Below are 18,856 nucleotides of genomic sequence, written 5' to 3'. Positions count from 1 at the left end.
ATACCAGAAGCGTACACAATTTAGGGTTTTTTTTCCGCCAAAGGAAAGTGAAACTTTCATAGCAGGTGGCTTAAAGATTATATAATTGAAATAACTTGAAGTGTACAGACCTGAAGAGAAAAATAGATCTATTATTTAATAATAGTAACATTCAATGTATATACCTCCCTTCAGGACAACTTAATGCCCACTCAGAGCAGCTTACAGTGTGTGTTATTATTATCCCCACAACAACAATCACCCTATGAGGTGGGTGGGACTGAGAGAGCTCTGAGAGAGCTGTGACTGACCCAAGGTCACCCAGCTGGCTTCAAGCAGAGGAGTGGGGAATCAAATCCAGTTCTCCAGATTATAGAGTCCTGCCACTCTTAACTACTACACCAAACTGGAATGAATGGAGATTCTACTTGAGTCATATCATGAGAAGAACTAGATAAATAAAGCAATGCAGAGCTGGAGACCAGACTGCCTGCTTTAGCCAGGTATACAGTCACAGAGAAACATGCTTATAATGTTAGTCTAGGATCTGGGAGTCCCCTGTTCAAATTCCTCCTGCCATTCAGCTTGTTGGATGACCTTTGGGCCTAACCTGTATTAAAGGATTGTTGTATTTTGAGGTGAAGGTTGAGTTCTAGGCAGAGGGAAAGATCCAGGTAGAGGAGGCATAATGGGTTGCCAGCTGCAAACCAAATAAAAATAGAGCTAAACCTGCTGAAAGCCATCACAGGCCTCCAAAGATTTCCTCTGAGCTCTCCCCACACCACATTTGGTACCCCTCATACTCACCAGCAGACACATAGAAAGAGGTATGCTACTATTATGAACTAGGGCAACCTGGGTCCCTGGAAAATTCTACCCTGCTCCTTCTTACCCACCTCTGACAGTTCTGAATGAGAGAGGGTTATCATGTCCCATATGATTTTCTAAAACCATAGCCAAGAGGGCCAACACAAGAGTTTGACATCTCCTCCCACCCTGTAATCTGAGCATTATAGTTAACTTGACAAATGAAAAAAAAAAACCCTCTGGAATATTCCAGAAATAAATTTAAGTATCACTTCCTTTGTTCAAACCTGAACCTAAAATGTAAAATAAATGTGAATGCATACAGGACTTGTGAGAGTGAGAACAGGAAATGCTGTTTAAAAATATTATGTAGGCTTATTTGCAAGGCTCTGACTCCATATAAGTATTATCTTACATTTTTTCCCTATTTCTTCGAAATAGCAGGAAACACTTCAACTTATCTCCCAAATAGCACAGTCTTTTGCAGTGTGAGCCATAAATTTCATTATCTGGAACTGCTTTCTTAATTGCATATATTATACCAGTTTATTGCATTGTTCTCTACATTTTGTCATCCAGCTTTGTTGCACTGTTTGTTGCATGAATTATACTCTTTTATTTATGCATTATACTGTTTTTAGTGTATTGTTCTCTGCTTTAGTAATTCAATTTATGCCATTGTCACTTGTGTATATTTTTTATTGTTTAATTATGCAATCCACCTTGAATTTCAGCAAGAAAGGCAAACTATGAACGAAATAAATAAATAAAGCAATTACACCTTATGGAGGAACTGAAAATCCTGCAAGGAACTCTACAGTTAGGCCTGGAGTATACTTCAAAACATGTGATGCCAGAGCATATTGAGCTATAGGTTACTTCCAATATCAGCCAGTGTGGAACAAGGGATCAGGTAGGGATGACAGGTCCCCTTAGCCTCCTGGCAGAAGGCGGGTGAACCAAGGGCTTACCTTTTCATTGCTTCCTGTGCCCGTGTGATGACATCACTTCCAGGAAGTGATGTCATCCCACAGGCACAGGAACATGCAGGCGCTTCTCAGCGTGCTGCTTTGGGCCCTATTCAGCCCATTTGGGGCCAAAATCAACCTGCTGAGAAGCACAGGCCGAGATGACTTGAACTTAGCCATTTTTTGTCGGTGGCTCTGACTGACACCGAGGTGGAAACAATGAAGGCTCAGCTGGATCTGACTGGTCCTTCTGGGTAGTGGTAGGCCCCAAGCATGCTGGAAGAACCGAGAAGACTCATTCTGGGCACTGTTGTCCTTTATCTGTGGCATTAACATCAGTCGATGAAGTCCTTAGGGCTGATACCCAAAGAGCTGCTTTAAGACACAACACCCTTTCATGGCACTCTTTGGGCATAAACTGTTTACAGACCACACACACAAGGTGTCATAGCCCTTGCCCAGACAAAGAAGGCTTTGTTGTGCCCAATTAGGTCATCTTTGTCACACAACGTGAACACTTCTTGAATAGGATCTTTGCAGCCATGGAGTCCAAGGCCTGCAATGGTTGGAACCAAGGAGTGGAAAGGAGACACATCCTTCTTAGGTGGTGGCAAAAGAACTGAGGAAGGGAGCCACTCACCCTGCCTTCTATAGCCACACCTGGGGGAAAAGAGAACGAAAAGTCTAGGTGAGCATCTTGCCCCCTCTAGGTGCTTTGGAATGTCTGCAGCTGGCTTGCGCATGCACAGTTCCCCGTGTGTGCCTGCACAGAAGACACGGCAATGAACAGATATCACTAGAACAGATTCTAGAAAGGAGGATAAAGGATGCTTTGCCTAGGATTTCATTTTTTAAGCCTGTGACTATTATTGTATAGCACATTCTAAGTTTGAGCAAGACAGATGGGTGTACAAAACAATACACTGACATCTGGGATTATGTAATCCAAAACAGAGCACTGATATATGGGTCAGAAAGACCTAGGCTGGAAAAGCAAAAGGCTCCAGTTGACACACAGATACACCAAGCAGTTTCATTCTGCCTATCTATGTATTTTGTTTTTATAGCAGAAACACTAAATTGTATGACTCATCCAGTTAATGGGGAGGAACAAATGCACATCTGTATCATTACTGTAAACTGAGAACCTATGTGAAATTGGACTTAGGCGTTTAGCCAAGATGCTTGATTATAGTGCTGTAATAAAGAAAAGATCACCTTGCTTGATATCAATTTCCCCCCTTCTATTTTTGGCAGCTCCCTGCTCTTGTGGCTATGACACAGAACTAGTTCATATAGATGCCCTGGCAGAGGGGTATGGGAGTCTGGGAATCGGGTGCCTCTTCCCATGCGTGCCAATGTATAGCACTTGTGTAGGTGCCTACATCCAACCCATACATAGCATGCATGGTACCCACACAATCCATCCCGCTTTTATTTTAGGTCAACGTATCGACTGGGTGAAGCATATTAGCATGTGTGTGTATTGCATACACATGCCTGATCACTCATTGTATTTGTGTGTCCAACACAAAGATCTGCCTGCTTTTTAATGCACAATGGCCTACTTAGCTGCCATATATTTTGGGCTATGATCGGTTCCCACCTCCTTGTCCATCATTCACCAGCTACGTTTCCTGTTGTCATTTACAAACCAATACGTTTTCTTCCCTCCTTCAGACTCCTCTCCTCTTGGAGGGATCAATTTTTAAACGTGAAACTTGAAAGACGCAAGTGGAGGGAGACCATTTTCCCGGTGCCTTTGCTTGTCTGCGTTCTCTTGTTACTGCTGCACAGCCTGATCTCATCAGATCTGGGAAGCTAAGCAGGTCAGCCCTGGTTAATACTTGAACAGGAGATCACCAAAGAAATCCAGGGTTGCTATGCAGAGGCAGGCAATGGCAAACCACCTCTGTTCATCTCTTGCCTTGAAATCCCTATGGGGTCGCCATAAGTCAGCTGCAACTTGCTGGTGCTTTACACATACACAAAAGCTGTAGGATCAACTACTGTCTCTTGACCGTGTGGTTATGTGAACTATCAGGCGACTTTTCTTAGACACTATTTTAAACCCTGTAAGCAATCACAAGGTACACCCAGGGGAAAAGTCTGAAAATTAAGGGGAATATTTTTTACATGTAAACACAAATATCTTTTCCTTGATGGGAAGTGTCCTTGATCGCTAAGTGGAAGTTGTAAATCCAGAGGCCATGTATACCCCTGCACAGGGCTTTTTCCTGGGAAAAGAGGTGGTGGAACTCAGTGGGTTGCCCTTGGAGAAAATGGTCACGTGGCTGGTGGCCCCGCCCCCGATCTCTAGACAGAGGCGCGGAGGGCAATCTAAACTCCCCTCTGTCTGGAGATCAGGGGGTGGGGCCACTGGCCATGTGATCATTTTCAAGAGGTTCCGGAACTCCGTTCCACCGCGTTCCAGCTGAAAAAAAGCCCTGCCCCTGCATATCAAATGACCATGACAGAGAGTAGGAGAGGGCCATTGCCTTTATGTCATAAGCTTTTCAGAGACATCTAGATGCCAATTACCGGAAACAAGATGCTGCTCCAGTAGGGCTCTTCCAATGTTGTTGTTATTCTCTGGTATGCATTGCATTTTAGAGGGTTTTGCAATTCTCTGTAAGTCCCCAGAAGGCAGTTATGGCATCCACAAAGACAGATTGACTGAGGATGTTAGCAATAGTGTGGATAGGGTGCTGGACTAGGACAGGGGAAACCTAGGTTCACATATGCACTCAACCAGGGTTATCTTAGGCCTATCACTCGCTCCCAGCCTAGCCCACCACACATTGGTTTGCCACTTTGAACAGTCAGGATAAATATGCAGTAGTAAGATCCCAAATGTTCCTGAATTCATAAAGACCAGACAGTATCCTCCAATATGAATTCAAGCCAGACAACACACATCACCATCTTGCAAACAAAACATAGCAAAGACATTTTACAATTAGTGTTACTATTTTCATTAATGAGACAAATATAGACCAACTTTGAACTGTGCAGTGGTGATATGTCAGCTGACGATACATTGATTTCTTTTTTGCTTTTTTATCACTAGGGATCAGCATAGGAAAGAGCAGCGGGCGAGATGATTAAAGATTCCCCGTCTACATGTCCCTAGCCAGAATTAAACAGACACAGGCATTAGCAATGAAGAATTACTCCTCTGTGCCATATCAAAACAGTCACATACATAGCGAACAGAGATGCTTGGCTTGCCAGAGAATGTTATTTTTTCATCTCTAGGATAGCACTGCCTGGGCCTCGGTGCTTAGCACTGCAGATGTTACAGAACTTCACTGTCGAGATCTGGAAATTAAATTGAACAGTATTAGTTTTGTGAAATCTATTACGGAGTTGGCAGCAAATGCATGCAAAACAGAACAGGGGAATCATGAATTTTTAAAAGCCCAAGATGAGAAAAATGTCTTGCCCAGCATAAAATGACTGGATTAGAGCAGAATGTTATTAACAAATATTGTAGCGGTGCTGTTTAGCAGAAATTTATGTGCAAGGAAGAAATTCAGACCAGAGGAACTGCAGTGCACTATTATTGCTGGTCACATAGGGACCAAGACACATGGGCACGAACACTCATAGATGCGCTATGGCAGAGGTCCAAAGTGTTACCTTAGCAGTGGCCACAATTCTGTAGGGGGTGAGGCATGGTAATCAGGGCAGGAATTTATATACACAGGGTTTTTGTAAAGAGAATAATTATAACAACAGTATGCTCATCTACTGCCCTTCTGGACATATTAGTGCCCACTGAGAGCGATGAACAAAGCCAGTCTTTTGGTGCTACACCTCTGAAGATGCCAGCCACAGCTGCTGGCGAAACATCAGGAACTACAATGCCAAGACCACGGCAATACAGCCCGGAAAACCCACAACAACCATCGTTCTCCGGCCGTGAAAGCCTTCGACAATACATAAAGCCAGTGTTGTTGTTATCCCCATAATACAGCTGGGGCTGAGAAGAGTGGCTTACCCAAGGCCACCTACTGAGCTCATGGCTGCAGTGGGAGTCGAACCAGCAGAGTCCTGATTTGTGGCCCGATCGCATAACCGCTATGTTACAGCAGCTCAGAATTTCACCTCTACCTCTCCTTGGTGGTGGTTCAAGAACAAGCAGTTGTGATACGTCAAACATACTTAAAATCTGTTCTAGCTAGTATGATGGATTGCTCTGACTCGCTCAAGGACTGTTGAACGATTCTTTTTCTGATGTCACCGAGAAGGTGGCCAAGTTTCTCCATTCCACTTTGAAGTTGCATCAAAGGATATCACAGAAATAAGTTACAATTGGATTTATGTATTTGTAATGTGGTATCCTTTTAATTTTTGTTTTTTCTTTTTGTAAGTGGATAACCTGAATTGTTGATATATGCCAATAAAGGCTTACTTGAACTTGAACAAGCAGTTGTTGTGATTCAAGACATCGGAGAAATCTCTTGCATTCCACCACTTGCCAGTACATGTTTGTGCACAAGAACACACTTGATAGCGGCCACTGCTCTATCAAGGTCAGTACTGTCTACTCTGACCAGCAGCGGCTGTCTTCAGGGTCTCAGGTGGAAAGGTCTTTCATATCATCTACAGCCTGCCCCCCCCCCTTTTTAAAAATTGGAAATGCCAAGGATTGAACGTGGGACTGCCTGTGCGCAAAACAGATGCTCTCCCGCTGGGGTAAGCATCTTGACTTTATTACAGCAAAGTAATTTATTCCAGAGGTGGGCTGAGAACCATCAGATAGTTTCCAGAGGCGGGAGTGGGGTGTGCGATTTTTGTTGATTCCCTCCTCCTGCCCAAACCTCTGATTTGAGAAGGGGCTGTGGCTCACTACCCAAAATACCTGTCCCCAGGGCTTTTTTTCTGGGAAAAGAGGTGGTGGAACTCAGTGGGTTGCCCTCAGAGGAAATGGTCACATGGCCAGTGGCCCCGCCCCCTGATCTCCAGACAGAGCGGAGTTTAGATTGCCTTCCGTGCCGCTCCTCTGTCTGGAGATCAGGGGGCGGGGCCACCGGCCATGTGACCATTTTCAAGAGGTTCCAGAACCCCATTCCACCGCGTTCCAGCTGAAAAAAAGCCCTGCCTGTCCCACTACCCAAAATCCTTCACGTCAGGAAGATTACAGCTGCATCTGTCACAGATTTTAAAAATATCTACCTGTATAAACTAGGGCCTCTTATTGAGGCCATACCAATAAATACTGCTGGCGGTAAATCCTAACAATAAAATCACCCTTTCAGATGCGGCAAGGGTTACTTTCTTTTGGGTTCAAACCACGTTCCATGTTTCTCTTTGAAGTTTCCTTTCTCTTCTGTTCAATGCAAACCACAGGATTTCTTGATAATGAAAGCAGCTTTTCAAACTTGCGGAGTTGAAAGGTAAGGGGGTTATTTCGGATGTGCTTACAAATGTCATTGTAAGCACCAACTGAGATCCAGTTAGGAACAATTACTATAATTATTTTATAATCCTCAGTAAACAGATGCCCTTCTCAGTGGATGGCAAAACAAACACCTGATTTGTCCTTTTGTCTTTGACTAAGGTAATTTCTGGAATCTGCAGAGATTAAGTTGGGCGCTTACTGTGTTAGGTTCAGGAATACACTCTTTGTGGAACATATGCCTGCAGTGAAACACGGTGACTCGGATGGCTTCGGACGCATCTGGCATGAGAATAGAGAAAAACACATGACATTTTAGCAAAATGCACGAGGGGAAAGCTATAAAAAGTACACTGATCAAAGGTGCCACCACACTGATGTACGCCCCCTTATTAGATAGCAGTCTATGAAGATATTCTCAGAATTACACACAGAAACATTTCAGAAGTCACACATTGCGTTGCTTCCCTGCATGGATCTTACACTGTCCTATATTGCCTGCATTGAAGCATTAATACTTCTACACTCTTAAAAAATACTGTGCACTGCATTTTTCAGTGCTGGACCAGCTATGCTTCCAGATTCAATGAGTATTAAGGGTTAAAAGGGAAAAAAAAGATCACCTTCCAACTAACAATGAGTGTTGGAGGCCACTTTTGTACCCCGTGAAAAGAGGCTACAATCACAACTCCCCGCTGAGCAGAAATGCAGCTGGTGACTAACCTAAGGTTACTATGTGAGCTCTCATACAGAGCTCACAGGGTACCCCAAACCCTAGCTCTAGTGAGAAAATCAAAAATCTAATCAGGTAAATCAAAAACCTAAATTTATAGAAACTTTCCTTTGAATTTTGATCATGTTCTGCTACACGCACAAATAGGCAAAACTACAATACCATATTCATAAGTCTTTTTTTAAAACAGAGAGAGAAAGGTAGAATAATGACATTCGATTTATATACCGCCCTTCAGGATGACTTAATGCCCACTCAGAGCAGTTTACAAAGTATGTCATTATTATCCCCACAACAAAACACCCTGTGAGGTGGGTGGGGCAGAGAGAGCTCTGAGAGAGCTGTGACTAGCCCAAGGTCACCCAGCCGGCTTCAAGCGGAGGAGTGGGGAATCAAACCCGGCTCTCCAGATTAGAGTCCTGCGCTCTTAACCACTACACCAAACTGGCTCTCAGAAGTTTGGATCCAAAGCTACCTTTTCATTAAGAGAGAAACTTCTGCTACTGCAGAATCTTCTCTCTTTCTTCTGTCAGAGGAAGACTCAAGCTTAGTGGCAGGGAGTCTTTAGATCCATCCTTTCCTTAGATCCAGAGGAGTTAGCCGTGTTAGTCTGTAGTCGCAAAATAGTAACGAGTCCAGTAGCACCTTTAAGACTAACCACCTTTTACTGTAGAATAAGCTTTCGAGAACCACAGTTGCATGGATGCATGTGATGAAGAGAGCTGTGGTTCTCAAAAGCTTATGCTACAAAAAAGTTGGTTAGTCTTAAAGGTGCTACTGGGCTGTTTACTATTTTGCAACTACAGACTAGTACGGCTATAAGATTGTTACAATGCTCTCCGACAAGGATTCTTTTATTTCACTAAGATTGGTGCTTTTTGCTTTAGCTGCTAGCAGGGGTCATTTCGTAGAAAAGAGCGGCAGGAACGTATTAGCATAACTCATTAGCACAACTCATTAGCATGTGCCATACCCCTTGACATCACCAGAAGTGTGTCATTAGCAATAACTGAGTTGCATATGCCACACCCCTGATGTTACATATCCTGGCTGTTTTGGACCCAGTCATTCAGGGCTGAAATTGGGCCCAAAATGGCAAAAAGGGACTGAAAATGGCTGAAAAGGGGCCCAAACGGTCAGAATTGGACCGCTGCTGAGCGGGAGAGTGATCCACCACCCATTAGAGGCCCAATCCTGGCCGTTTTGGGATCAATCCTGGGTGTTTTAGGCCCAATCCTGGACATTTTGGGCCAAATCCAGGCCGAAACGGGCCCAAAATGGCCAAAAATCAGGTGGGCGGGGCCACCTGACATGTGACCTCTTTGAAGAACTACTGGAACTGCATTCCTGCGCGTTCCCCCTCAAAATGAGCCCTGGCTGCTAGGAAGATCAGAGCAAAGGAATCAGCCATTGATTCGCTGTGATTGCTTTTAGAAGGTTTTATTAATTTTAAAGTTTTTTTAGTAGGGCGTTCTTTGTGGTTTTGACATGTTTGATTACCTGATTATTTTGATAATGTATTATACTGATATTTGAGAGCATTTTGACATTGCGAAGGCCAACAGCCATATACAATAAAACGAATCTGAATCTGACTAGCACGGCTAACTCCTCTGGATCTAGTAAGAAGGGGGATCCAATCTGAAACTGAGATTGATTTCTTTCCATTGCATGACTATCTAACCCTTCTTTTCAAAGAAAACCAAGTAAGAAGGGAAACTGAGATCATTACATAACTGTGGGAAAGTCTTTTTTTCGGAGGCATGCACATATCTACCACTCACCCACTCCATTTTTTTTAGGTAGTATAAAAGGGAGGAGGCAGAGATTTCAAGCAGGGTTCAAGGGATTGACATGGTCCACCACATCTACCTCCCACTCGGACCACACAAAATAGTTTCTGACAAGGTAACGTTGTTTCCCCGTAAAATAACCTACTTGTAGGCAGTATGGTGGAAAGGCATGCTTCACAGATACTCTCCTCTGCAAGAAAAAGAAACTGTTAAAATTAGCGAGATATGTTTAAATAACGCTTTGCCATCTGTCTCCTCTGGTGTAGTTGGTCTTTAATAGCAAGATCAGGATTTTCACACTAAAAACCATTACATGTGACTCCATGAGATATAAGGAGTAAACAGCTTCCTTTAAAACACCGTGTATTAATTATTTGGCAGGTTAAATAACTCAATAAAAACCAGCAAAACACAAAAAATAGTCTTGTAGCACCTTAAAGGTAATACATTTATTGCAGAATTCACTTATTTTATTTAGTTCATTTTAATCCTGCCCTTCTCCCAAGCAGTTCAGAGCAGTGTATATTACTATTCCTCTCCTCCATTTTATCTTCTCAAAAACCTTGTGAGATAGATTAGGCTGAAAGATAGCGACTGGCCCAAGGTCACAAAAGAGAGCTTCATGGATTAGAGTCCACTTTGGATTTCACTTCCTGCATCTCGCGAAGTAGAATCTACCTCTAAAACACTCGTGCTATAAGAAATTGATTCATCGAGCTGCTTCAAGACTCCTCTTTGTTCTCGACACCATCCAAGAAAACATCGGAATAAGTCATTAAAGAGCTTTCCTATTAAGATTAAAGGACCTCCATTAAATGACCAGCGCAAATCAAAGGGCCTCACAGCAGAATGTGCTTGCACTATTAATTTTATACAAAATTACCAAAGTCTATGACAGAGTATCAGATGATAGGTCTCTGGCTTAAGAAATTACAATATAAAATTTGTCTTACAGGAAACAGCAAAGGACAGGGATAATCAAGGGAGATTTTGAGTTCATTTCAAGCATATCTTAATGTAATAAAGGTACAGAAATAATCAACTTCACGTGGACACACGAAGCTGTACATTGAGTCTGGTTCATGGTGTCTCAAGGTCAGCACTGTCTATGCCAACTGGCAGACTTTTCCAGGGTCTCAGGAAGGAGTATTCCACGTCACTTAATACTTGATCTTTTTTGAAACTAGAGGGGCCAAGGACTGAACCTGCATGCAAAGCACGTGTTCTATCATTGAGCCATGTTGCCTCTGTGAACTCTGCAATGGTCTTTGGCAGGTTTATATTGGAAACCATTCTGCTTTAGCGATTTGCAAAGGTGTGCCATACATACCGTCCACAAGGACCCCTCTCTTTTGTGTTCGGTGCATCTTTTTCAGCAAGGACAGTGAGTCAGCAACAAGGATCTTCTTGCATCCCTCCCGAAGCATAATCTAAGACACAGAAGAATGTAATTCTGTCTCAGTGTTTCATCTGGTTTCTGTTCTTAATTTACACAAAAGTCCAGATTACACTTTCAGTAAGATTTTGTACAACACAGGCCTTAATCAGTAAAGCTGTAATGTCAATTATTTTTTCCAGAGCATCATAAAGAATATTTAGTCATTAAAAGTACATGAGCAATTGTTGTATGTGCAACCTTACCTAGGCTTGCTGTGACTGGCTACATAAATGCTATTCCAATGGAGGGAATTTCCAACTGGAGTCTCTGAGTTGACTTTGAGGGGAGACCTATGTAGAGTGTATTACAGTAGTCTACTCTCAATGTTACCACGGTGTGAATCCCGGTGGCCAGATCGGCAAGTGTCGAGGTAGGGGGCTATCCTCCAAGCTAAGCTGAGAATGAAGAAGGCCTTTCTGTGGCTGCATTAACTTGTTTCTCTGGCAGCAGTGTGGGATCTAGTATAACCCCTAGGCTCTTAACCGAGTCTGCGACGGTCAACTGAACCTCACTGAAAGTGGGTTTCCACGTGCTATTCTTGATCACGATGTTCAAGAGCAATCCTTGTACACCCACCACATTAGCACAAATTGTGTCTTCACAAATTAGTGCAATATAAATGCCGTGTAACATGCTAAGTGACAAAACGAACAAGCAAAAAAAAATGAATTGCAGCAATATGAAGTCTTCCAAAACACAAAGACTGGTCAATTCAATATTTAACTCATTAATCAATTAAGAAAGCAAATGTTCAATTATAGTTCAATAACGTTGTCTACTCCTGAAAACTTAATAGTGGCGTTCTTTTGTAATAAAGAAGCAATCGCTCTAGGTATTGGTAACTTCAGACATACAGAAAAGTAATTAATTCATTCTTAATCAATTTGATTAGATTAGGTAACCTTTGGAATAGATTGGAATGGCAGGGTGCTGTCTGACTGGACAGCAGGATGAAACCTTTCCACTGAATTACAGTACAAACTAATTAAGACAATTTCAGACCCGCCCCCCCCCCCCTATTATAAATCTACATCACTCATACTTGCATGGTGTTGGTGACATTTACCATTGCTGGCTGCCCTTTTTAATAATGGTTGAATGTTTCAGAAACGGAACTTTAAAAAACTTTGAAAAACTCAACAATTGAAACAACTCACAAGATCTGTTTAAAGAAGATTTTTTCTGGAGCTAAATATATTTGCACAAAAAAAGATGGATGCAACGTTACCAAGAAATACTGTACAAGACTAAATTAAACTCTATCACCTAGCAGTCCAAAGGCTACAAATAATAGACAGCAACTAAACAAGAACAGGAAATAGCCAAGAAATATTCATCCTCTATGTCTATATTCCCTTGAACAACATAATGAGCATTTGCTAGGGTGCATAATTCTAACTACTGAAAAACATAATAAAGTGCAAAAAAGATCTATACAAGAGTTCAAATGTTCTTTCTGGAATTGGAAAACTGAAAATATATATATGCATACACTCATATAAAAGAACAAATTATCAGCTAAATGTAATTGTCTGATCTGCAATGGCAAAATGTTACTTACAGTGCAATCCTAAGAAGAGTTACTCCAATCTAAGCCTATTGAAATCAATGGGCTTAGACTGGCTTAACTCTTCTTAGGACTGCACAGTTAGTCTGCTTAAAAGTGGCATTTAGGGTGGATCGAGATGCAATCACACACATACACACTGCTGTCACCCAAAACGGCAAGCCAATGGCAAGCTTCCTCTTCTCCCCTGCAGCATGTAGCTATGGAAACAAGGTCCATATTTATCATTACAATTACTGCTGTCCTCAAAGGACACAAAACTCTCAAATTAGTGCTGCCCTCAAAGGACACAAAACTCAGTTTGTTTGGCCATTATCTGGCCATTATCGACTGCCACAGGCAGGTGTCAGTGGAGAACGGCCTGCCCCTTCGCTGAGTAGAGTGGGCAGACTTTGTTCCAACCTAAGCAACCTTCCTTCCGATTTAGTAGCTTCTCCTCTGGCGGCAGCTGGAAGAAAGATTCTTAGTCTGGAGGGAAGTGCCACGCTTTCCTAAGCATGTGTGTGTGTGTGGGATACAAACCAATACCATCAACCACAGAAACTTTTTGAAAAAACACAGCAAGTCAGTTTTCGTTATGTATTTTAGGCTCCTGTTTTATACAGCTTTAAAAAAAACTTTCTCTATTGCGAAGATTCTCCCCGCCTGCCAATTTCCTTTAAGCAAATGGAAGCAGCTCCGGTAAAATTATCAGCGCAAACAGGAGTTTTGCCTTCTTCATCGATAAGGCAAGCCATATGCCCTCTATCAATGTGCACAGAGTTTGAAAGACAGCTGCAACGGCTGACGTTTTATTGGTTGCTGCTCCACAAGTTTATGTGATAAGCAAGTTACCACACACCCCCTACTGGTCACTTGTCCAACTTCACAACGTTTTTAAAAACATTGCAGTATGCAGTTTGCTGCTGGATTGGCTGCCCCCTCCCCAAAGGAAATCCCAAAATGTCCAAATTGATGAACTTTTGCCTGTTCTTTCATTCAATGTTTTTATCATGTACAGAAGAAAAATATCATACGAATCTGTGTATATGCATGATGTTACATCCCCTTAAAACGTTCAGAAGCATCGGCTGAGAGAAGATCAGGCTCTTGCTTCAGTGAAAACGGTGTTGAATAACGCAGCACATACGAGTTTCGTACTTGATAACTGAGGGCCAAGCTACAAGTGATGAATGACACTTGAACGGCAAGTGAACCGACTCATGTGTATTCCTCCCTGTTCACTTGTGCTCCACTTGTGCTCCACTCGATCACGTAGTGGAGTGCAAGTGAACAGGGAGGAATACACGTGAGTTGGTTCACTTGCCGTTCAAGTGTCATTCGTCACTTGTAGCTTGGCCCTCAGGCAAATCCGCTGTAGTGATTATAGCAGCTAGAGTGATGGACTTAGGATCTGGGAATCTCCACTCTGCCGTGGAAACTTGCTAGGTGACCTTGGGCCAGTCAGACTCTCAGCCTAACCCTACCTCACAGGGTTGTTGCGAGGACAAAATGGAGGAGAGGACGATGTAACCAGCTTTGGATCTCTATTGGGGAGAAAGGCAGGGTATAAATTAATATAATAAAATACAAAATTTGCATGCTGTGGTCTAAAGACGCAGAAGACACCCTTACGAGAAACAGTTCATCTGGGGCTCAGCCTAATCTATATGGCTTAATCTAAAGAGATTCCTATTTTACACCAGCATATCTACTTAATAGGTCACTTTCTTGAATAGTTTCTTTAAAAACTGGCTGTGTTAGACACAAACGTTATGTGCTACTAAACAATGGCCTGCAAGTGGAAAATCTGAAACCTTTCATGTGGTTCTGTCATATTTGTGTTGATCCTAATAAAAGCTGTCCCATGATTTTGCCGTTTTCAGAGACTGAATGATTTTCCAGACTGCTCTGGAAAATGTTTCTGACTCAGTCCAGACAGGGCACCTCTGCCTGTGCTGGTCCTATGCCCACCTGCAGGGACTGAGAAGGCCAAGACCTCTTGAGATCAGCCATTTACAACTCCTGATCTGAGGTTTGCACTCCCCGACCCAGGGCAAGCAGAATATTTAGTGACCAGAAATGACATTTTGTGTAGGGCTGCTGTGAGAGAACCCGTGTGTGCGTGCGTTAAATGAAGCGGCACTTTAACCTGAGTATCTGGAATCTGGCCTACAGCATGTTGACCTGAACTGAACTCCTAATTATCTAATATAAAGAGAATGAAAAAAGAAGCCAGGACAGCATAGTTTGTTCCGAGATCCTCAGGGCTTTGGAGCTATGGAGGGTTGGCCATGGTCAGTACTTAGAAGGGAGATTATCAAGGAAGACTGGGGCTGCTATACGGAGGAAGGCAAAGGCAAACCACCTCTCTCACCTTGACCACCCTATGGTTGGAGGTCCATCCATCCGTTTCAACTTGATGGCACATTCTTCTTCTAAAGAGAAGAATAGGATACACATAGGCAGAAACTGTGGGATTTAACTGAAGATAGATACAAGGTTTTCTGTCACTTCAGAGGGATAGTCGGTTCTTCCTAGTACTAATGCTGAACGGGGCTGTCTCGCACTCATGAACTCATACAAAGGCTTATCCTGCCATACTCAGCTATTGAGTAGTCCAGTTTGTTAGAACAGGTAGGGAAAGCTGGAAGGAACACAGCTTCCAGTCATCACAGCCAGGTTCCCTGCTCTCCTGTTTCCCGTTGTAACGCTCGGCCATAGCCAGAGATGTCTTGGGATACAAATCGGTGCATTCTTGGCCCTTGGCTTGAATGACTCTGCCTACTGAATCCAGGACCAGCCAAAGATATGACACAGTGTAGCGATTAGAGCATTGGACTAGAACCTGGGAGACCCAAGTTCAAATCTCCACTCCTCCTTGGAAGCTTACTGGGACGGGAGAATGGTGTTGTAAGCTGCTTTGAGTCCCACCTGGGGACTCAAAGGTATAAATAAATATTGCTGTTTATTTTTGATTTATTTAAATTGTAACTTTCCTTTTGTTGAAAGCCACTTTGGGTTCCTTCAGGGGAATAACTATTTAAGTAAGTCAGAGAGAGAGAGGGAGGGAGAGAGAGAGAGAGAGGGAGAGAGAGAGAGAGAGAGAAATACGCATTCTGAAATTAGCTGGCAGATTTCCCCCAGTCCACAAAATTGCCAGTTTGCAATTGGGCAACAGCAGGGGTAGGAATTGGCAGGCAGGAGAACCAGAACTGGAGCATAAATGGGAGACCCAAGGACTGTGCAGCCAGCATTATTGATCTGAGAAAGAGAAACAAGTTGGAGAGATACAAAAGTTGACTAGCCAGGTCCAGAAATTCTTAGGCTTTGACCCCGGATACAGTTTTTTAAATGTGTGCAAAAGCAAAAAAAAAAGTACCGATTTTGTCCCTATAAGCCCTGCAAAGTGTGACTGTTCAGAAAGAAAGGATACATGAAATACGCGTGTCAGGACTCAGGAGTCAAAATTAGGAAATTACTGTTTTATTGCCCAATTTTCAGTGTAATCTCGCTCGTTCTGGCAGGCTTGTCAGAATTCCGTTTGTGATTTAATTGTAATAAGGAAACACTGCTGCTGGAACAGCCATTTATTCTCCGCTAGCTAAACAGTGCTCCTGGGCACGTGTCACTTTTGATGCATGAGTGGCTCCACTTTAAGAGAATGCACCATTTTTATGGCTATATAAATTAAGCTGCAGCTGTCAACAGTCTCCTTTATTTATGATTTAATATTCATCTCGTTGAAGAGTGAGATATAAAATACAAGCACTTTTTTGGAATGCAGCTTTAACTTACTCCCTATTTAATCCCAGACAGACAATTCCGTCTTGCCTCGCCATGAATATTAGAACGCCTTCCTCTCACAGCAGCGCCATCGTGGTTAGAGAGGCTTAAATCATTCTCACCAATGACGACAATGGCATCACTCAATTTAGTTATCTTCATACAAACGCCTCCAAACACAGCGGCGGACTCTTCGAGCACGGCGCTTCAAGCAAACTACATCCGGGTAAAAGTGCCGTGTGGGCCACGTTCGCTGTTCTGATTATTCGCCCAGTTCATATTTCGGATGTGGAGGATGTATTGGTCACCGCTAGATCTCTGTGAGAAAGCTCTGGGATGATGTGGCCATATGAAGTATACTCAAGCTTGGGCAAAAAGCCTCAAGCTGCTTTCCCCAGAAGTTATTACAGGGACTTCTCAGGGCCTGTGGTGTCAAAGCTTTTGTAAAGAAATATAAGAGTCCGGCTGAATATTTATACCCCACTTTCCTTCCCAATGGTGACATTAAGTAGCTTACAACATCGGTCTCTCTTGCTCCATTTTAGCCTCATACATTTTTGCCTTTGAGGTAGGTTGGACTGAGAGGGAGTGATTGGCCCATAGTGTCTCAGTAAACTCCCATGGTAGAGAGGGGAATCATACCTGGGTCTCTCACATTCTAGACTGGCACTCTAAACAAAGGCACACACTTTGCCAACCTCTTAAGAAAAGGTTGAATACATGTGGCTGCCCTATCCTGAGCCAGACGTTGGTCTACCAAGGTCAGTATTGCCTATTCAGACTGCCAGCAGCTCTCCAGGGTCTCAGGCAGAGGTCTTTCAAATCACCAACTGCCTGGTCCCTCTAAAGATTTTACATGGTACTTATTATGTTTTAAACTGTGGCTGTAATTTTAATGTATATAAATGTGATCCGCCCTGAGCCTGCCAGAGCAGGGAGGGCGAAATGCAAATCTAAACAAACGACTGACCGCGACCGACTGAATGAACGAACGAGCGAGGGAGCGAACAAACGAAAAAACAAACAGCTGGAGATGCCATGGAGAAACATAGGCGCTTCTGCATGCAACACAGATGCTCTGTGTTGAGCCATGGCCCTACCTCAAAGCAGCTTCACTCGCTTAATTTCACTGTTGTCTGTGCTGTTAAAAGTGGAGGAGCCAGGCCAAGCTGGTTCCCATGATTCTGTTTGAAGTGGGAGTTCCAGAAGCCCATGATCACGGGCAGGATTAGTTCGAATTCATCTTATGAGTATGCCTTGAACTGTGTTCTGGGAACCCTGCAAGCTGATCGGGACTTTCTGAATGGGAAGATCAGTCATATTGGAGAAGCTTCCCCGAAAGACTGCTTGTCTACCACAGATACAGATCTGCAGATACAGCAGAAATCTTGGTTGTCTGCTAAGCTCTGCTCTCTAGTTACCTGGGTCAATGGAAAGACCTACCTGACCTGGTCAATGCCCTGCATGAAATCACAGGATGCCCTCAAATGGACAAGGGCTTCATGGCATAGGTTGCTGCAGACATCAGCACCTCAAGGGAGAAAGCCTGAAGGATATTTCTCTATATTTTAAAAATCACTTGTCTAGAATTCTTGCTGTCCAACACAACCTCCATGAACTTGAATTGTACGCATAAAATCAGATAATTTTATTCTGGACAAATTAAAAATGCCACCCACTTAAGTCCGTCTTCAGATCAACATTGGGCATTAAAAGCAGCACTCCATGTGCACACTTGCCCCGACATATCCACCCTTTTGTGTGCATTCGTAGGAGGGAGCGTGGCTTTCTTCTCCGCCTTTGTGACAAGAGCCTCTGAAACGCTATGGGTGGAAGAAAATGCGCAGGTGCCTGAAGCTGTGCTTAGTATAGTTCTTGTTTTGTGATTTACAGTAATCCAAGGCCTCTTGCACACAGCTACTCAGCAGCATCAAAACTACTTGCAGCATTATTATGGGGAAGTTGTCCGATACTGTCCAGTCAACAATCAGTGGTACATGCTCAGTGACTTGAGAGTCGTGCCACCCGCGGCTCTTCTGAGCAACATTCCTCAATGTGGCACCTGCCCCATGTTTCAGGAGAGTGCACAAGGCCCTTGCCCCATGGGGCTTGTGGTTGGCTAGTGGTTCTCACCTTTAAACAGCTAGTGCGGAGGAATGGGTAACCTGCAAGCCTCCCTGGGGTGCAGGAGGCCCCCTGCGAGGAATGGAAGTAAATATGGCTCTTTTGGTTAAGGGAAATTGCAAAATGTGGCTCTTCACAAGTTGCAGAGTAAGCACCACTGCCATAAACAGTTCCCCATGCTGGGGTGGACACTGCAGAGGACTTCTGCTAATGAAAGGGGTAGGCAATTCTCCCTTCCCATGGGAGAGCTCTAATTTCCCCTCCATGCTCTTCTTGGA

At 43.4% G+C, this 18,856-nt stretch overlaps 1 protein-coding gene across 3 annotated transcripts in view; it reads right to left on the bottom strand.

The window, feature by feature from the left end:
* Nucleotides 1–1,257: 1,257 nt before the first annotated feature.
* VPS41 (VPS41 subunit of HOPS complex) overlaps nucleotides 1,258–18,856 on the bottom strand; it is a 126,909-nt gene continuing 109,310 nt past the window's right edge. For 2 of the 3 annotated variants that reach the window (XM_054991659.1, XM_054991658.1), the window contains 4 exons: nucleotides 11,015–11,114; nucleotides 9,830–9,874; nucleotides 7,361–7,440; nucleotides 1,258–5,075 (listed from right to left, as the gene is read on the bottom strand). In XM_054991659.1, the coding sequence (XP_054847634.1) occupies nucleotides 4,995–5,075; nucleotides 7,361–7,440; nucleotides 9,830–9,874; nucleotides 11,015–11,114 (306 nt within the window). In that variant the 3' untranslated portion in view covers nucleotides 1,258–4,994. The remainder of the gene's footprint in view (nucleotides 5,076–7,360; nucleotides 7,441–9,829; nucleotides 9,875–11,014; nucleotides 11,115–18,856) is intronic. The other variant, XM_054991657.1, reaches the window with a different exon arrangement.

The sequence above is a fragment of the Eublepharis macularius genome, chromosome 11 (genome assembly GCF_028583425.1).
Source record: "Eublepharis macularius isolate TG4126 chromosome 11, MPM_Emac_v1.0, whole genome shotgun sequence".
Classification (NCBI taxonomy): Eukaryota; Metazoa; Chordata; class Lepidosauria; order Squamata; family Eublepharidae; genus Eublepharis; species Eublepharis macularius.
Note: the sequence above shows the minus strand (reverse complement) of the source record. Positions and strands in the feature narration are given on the sequence as shown.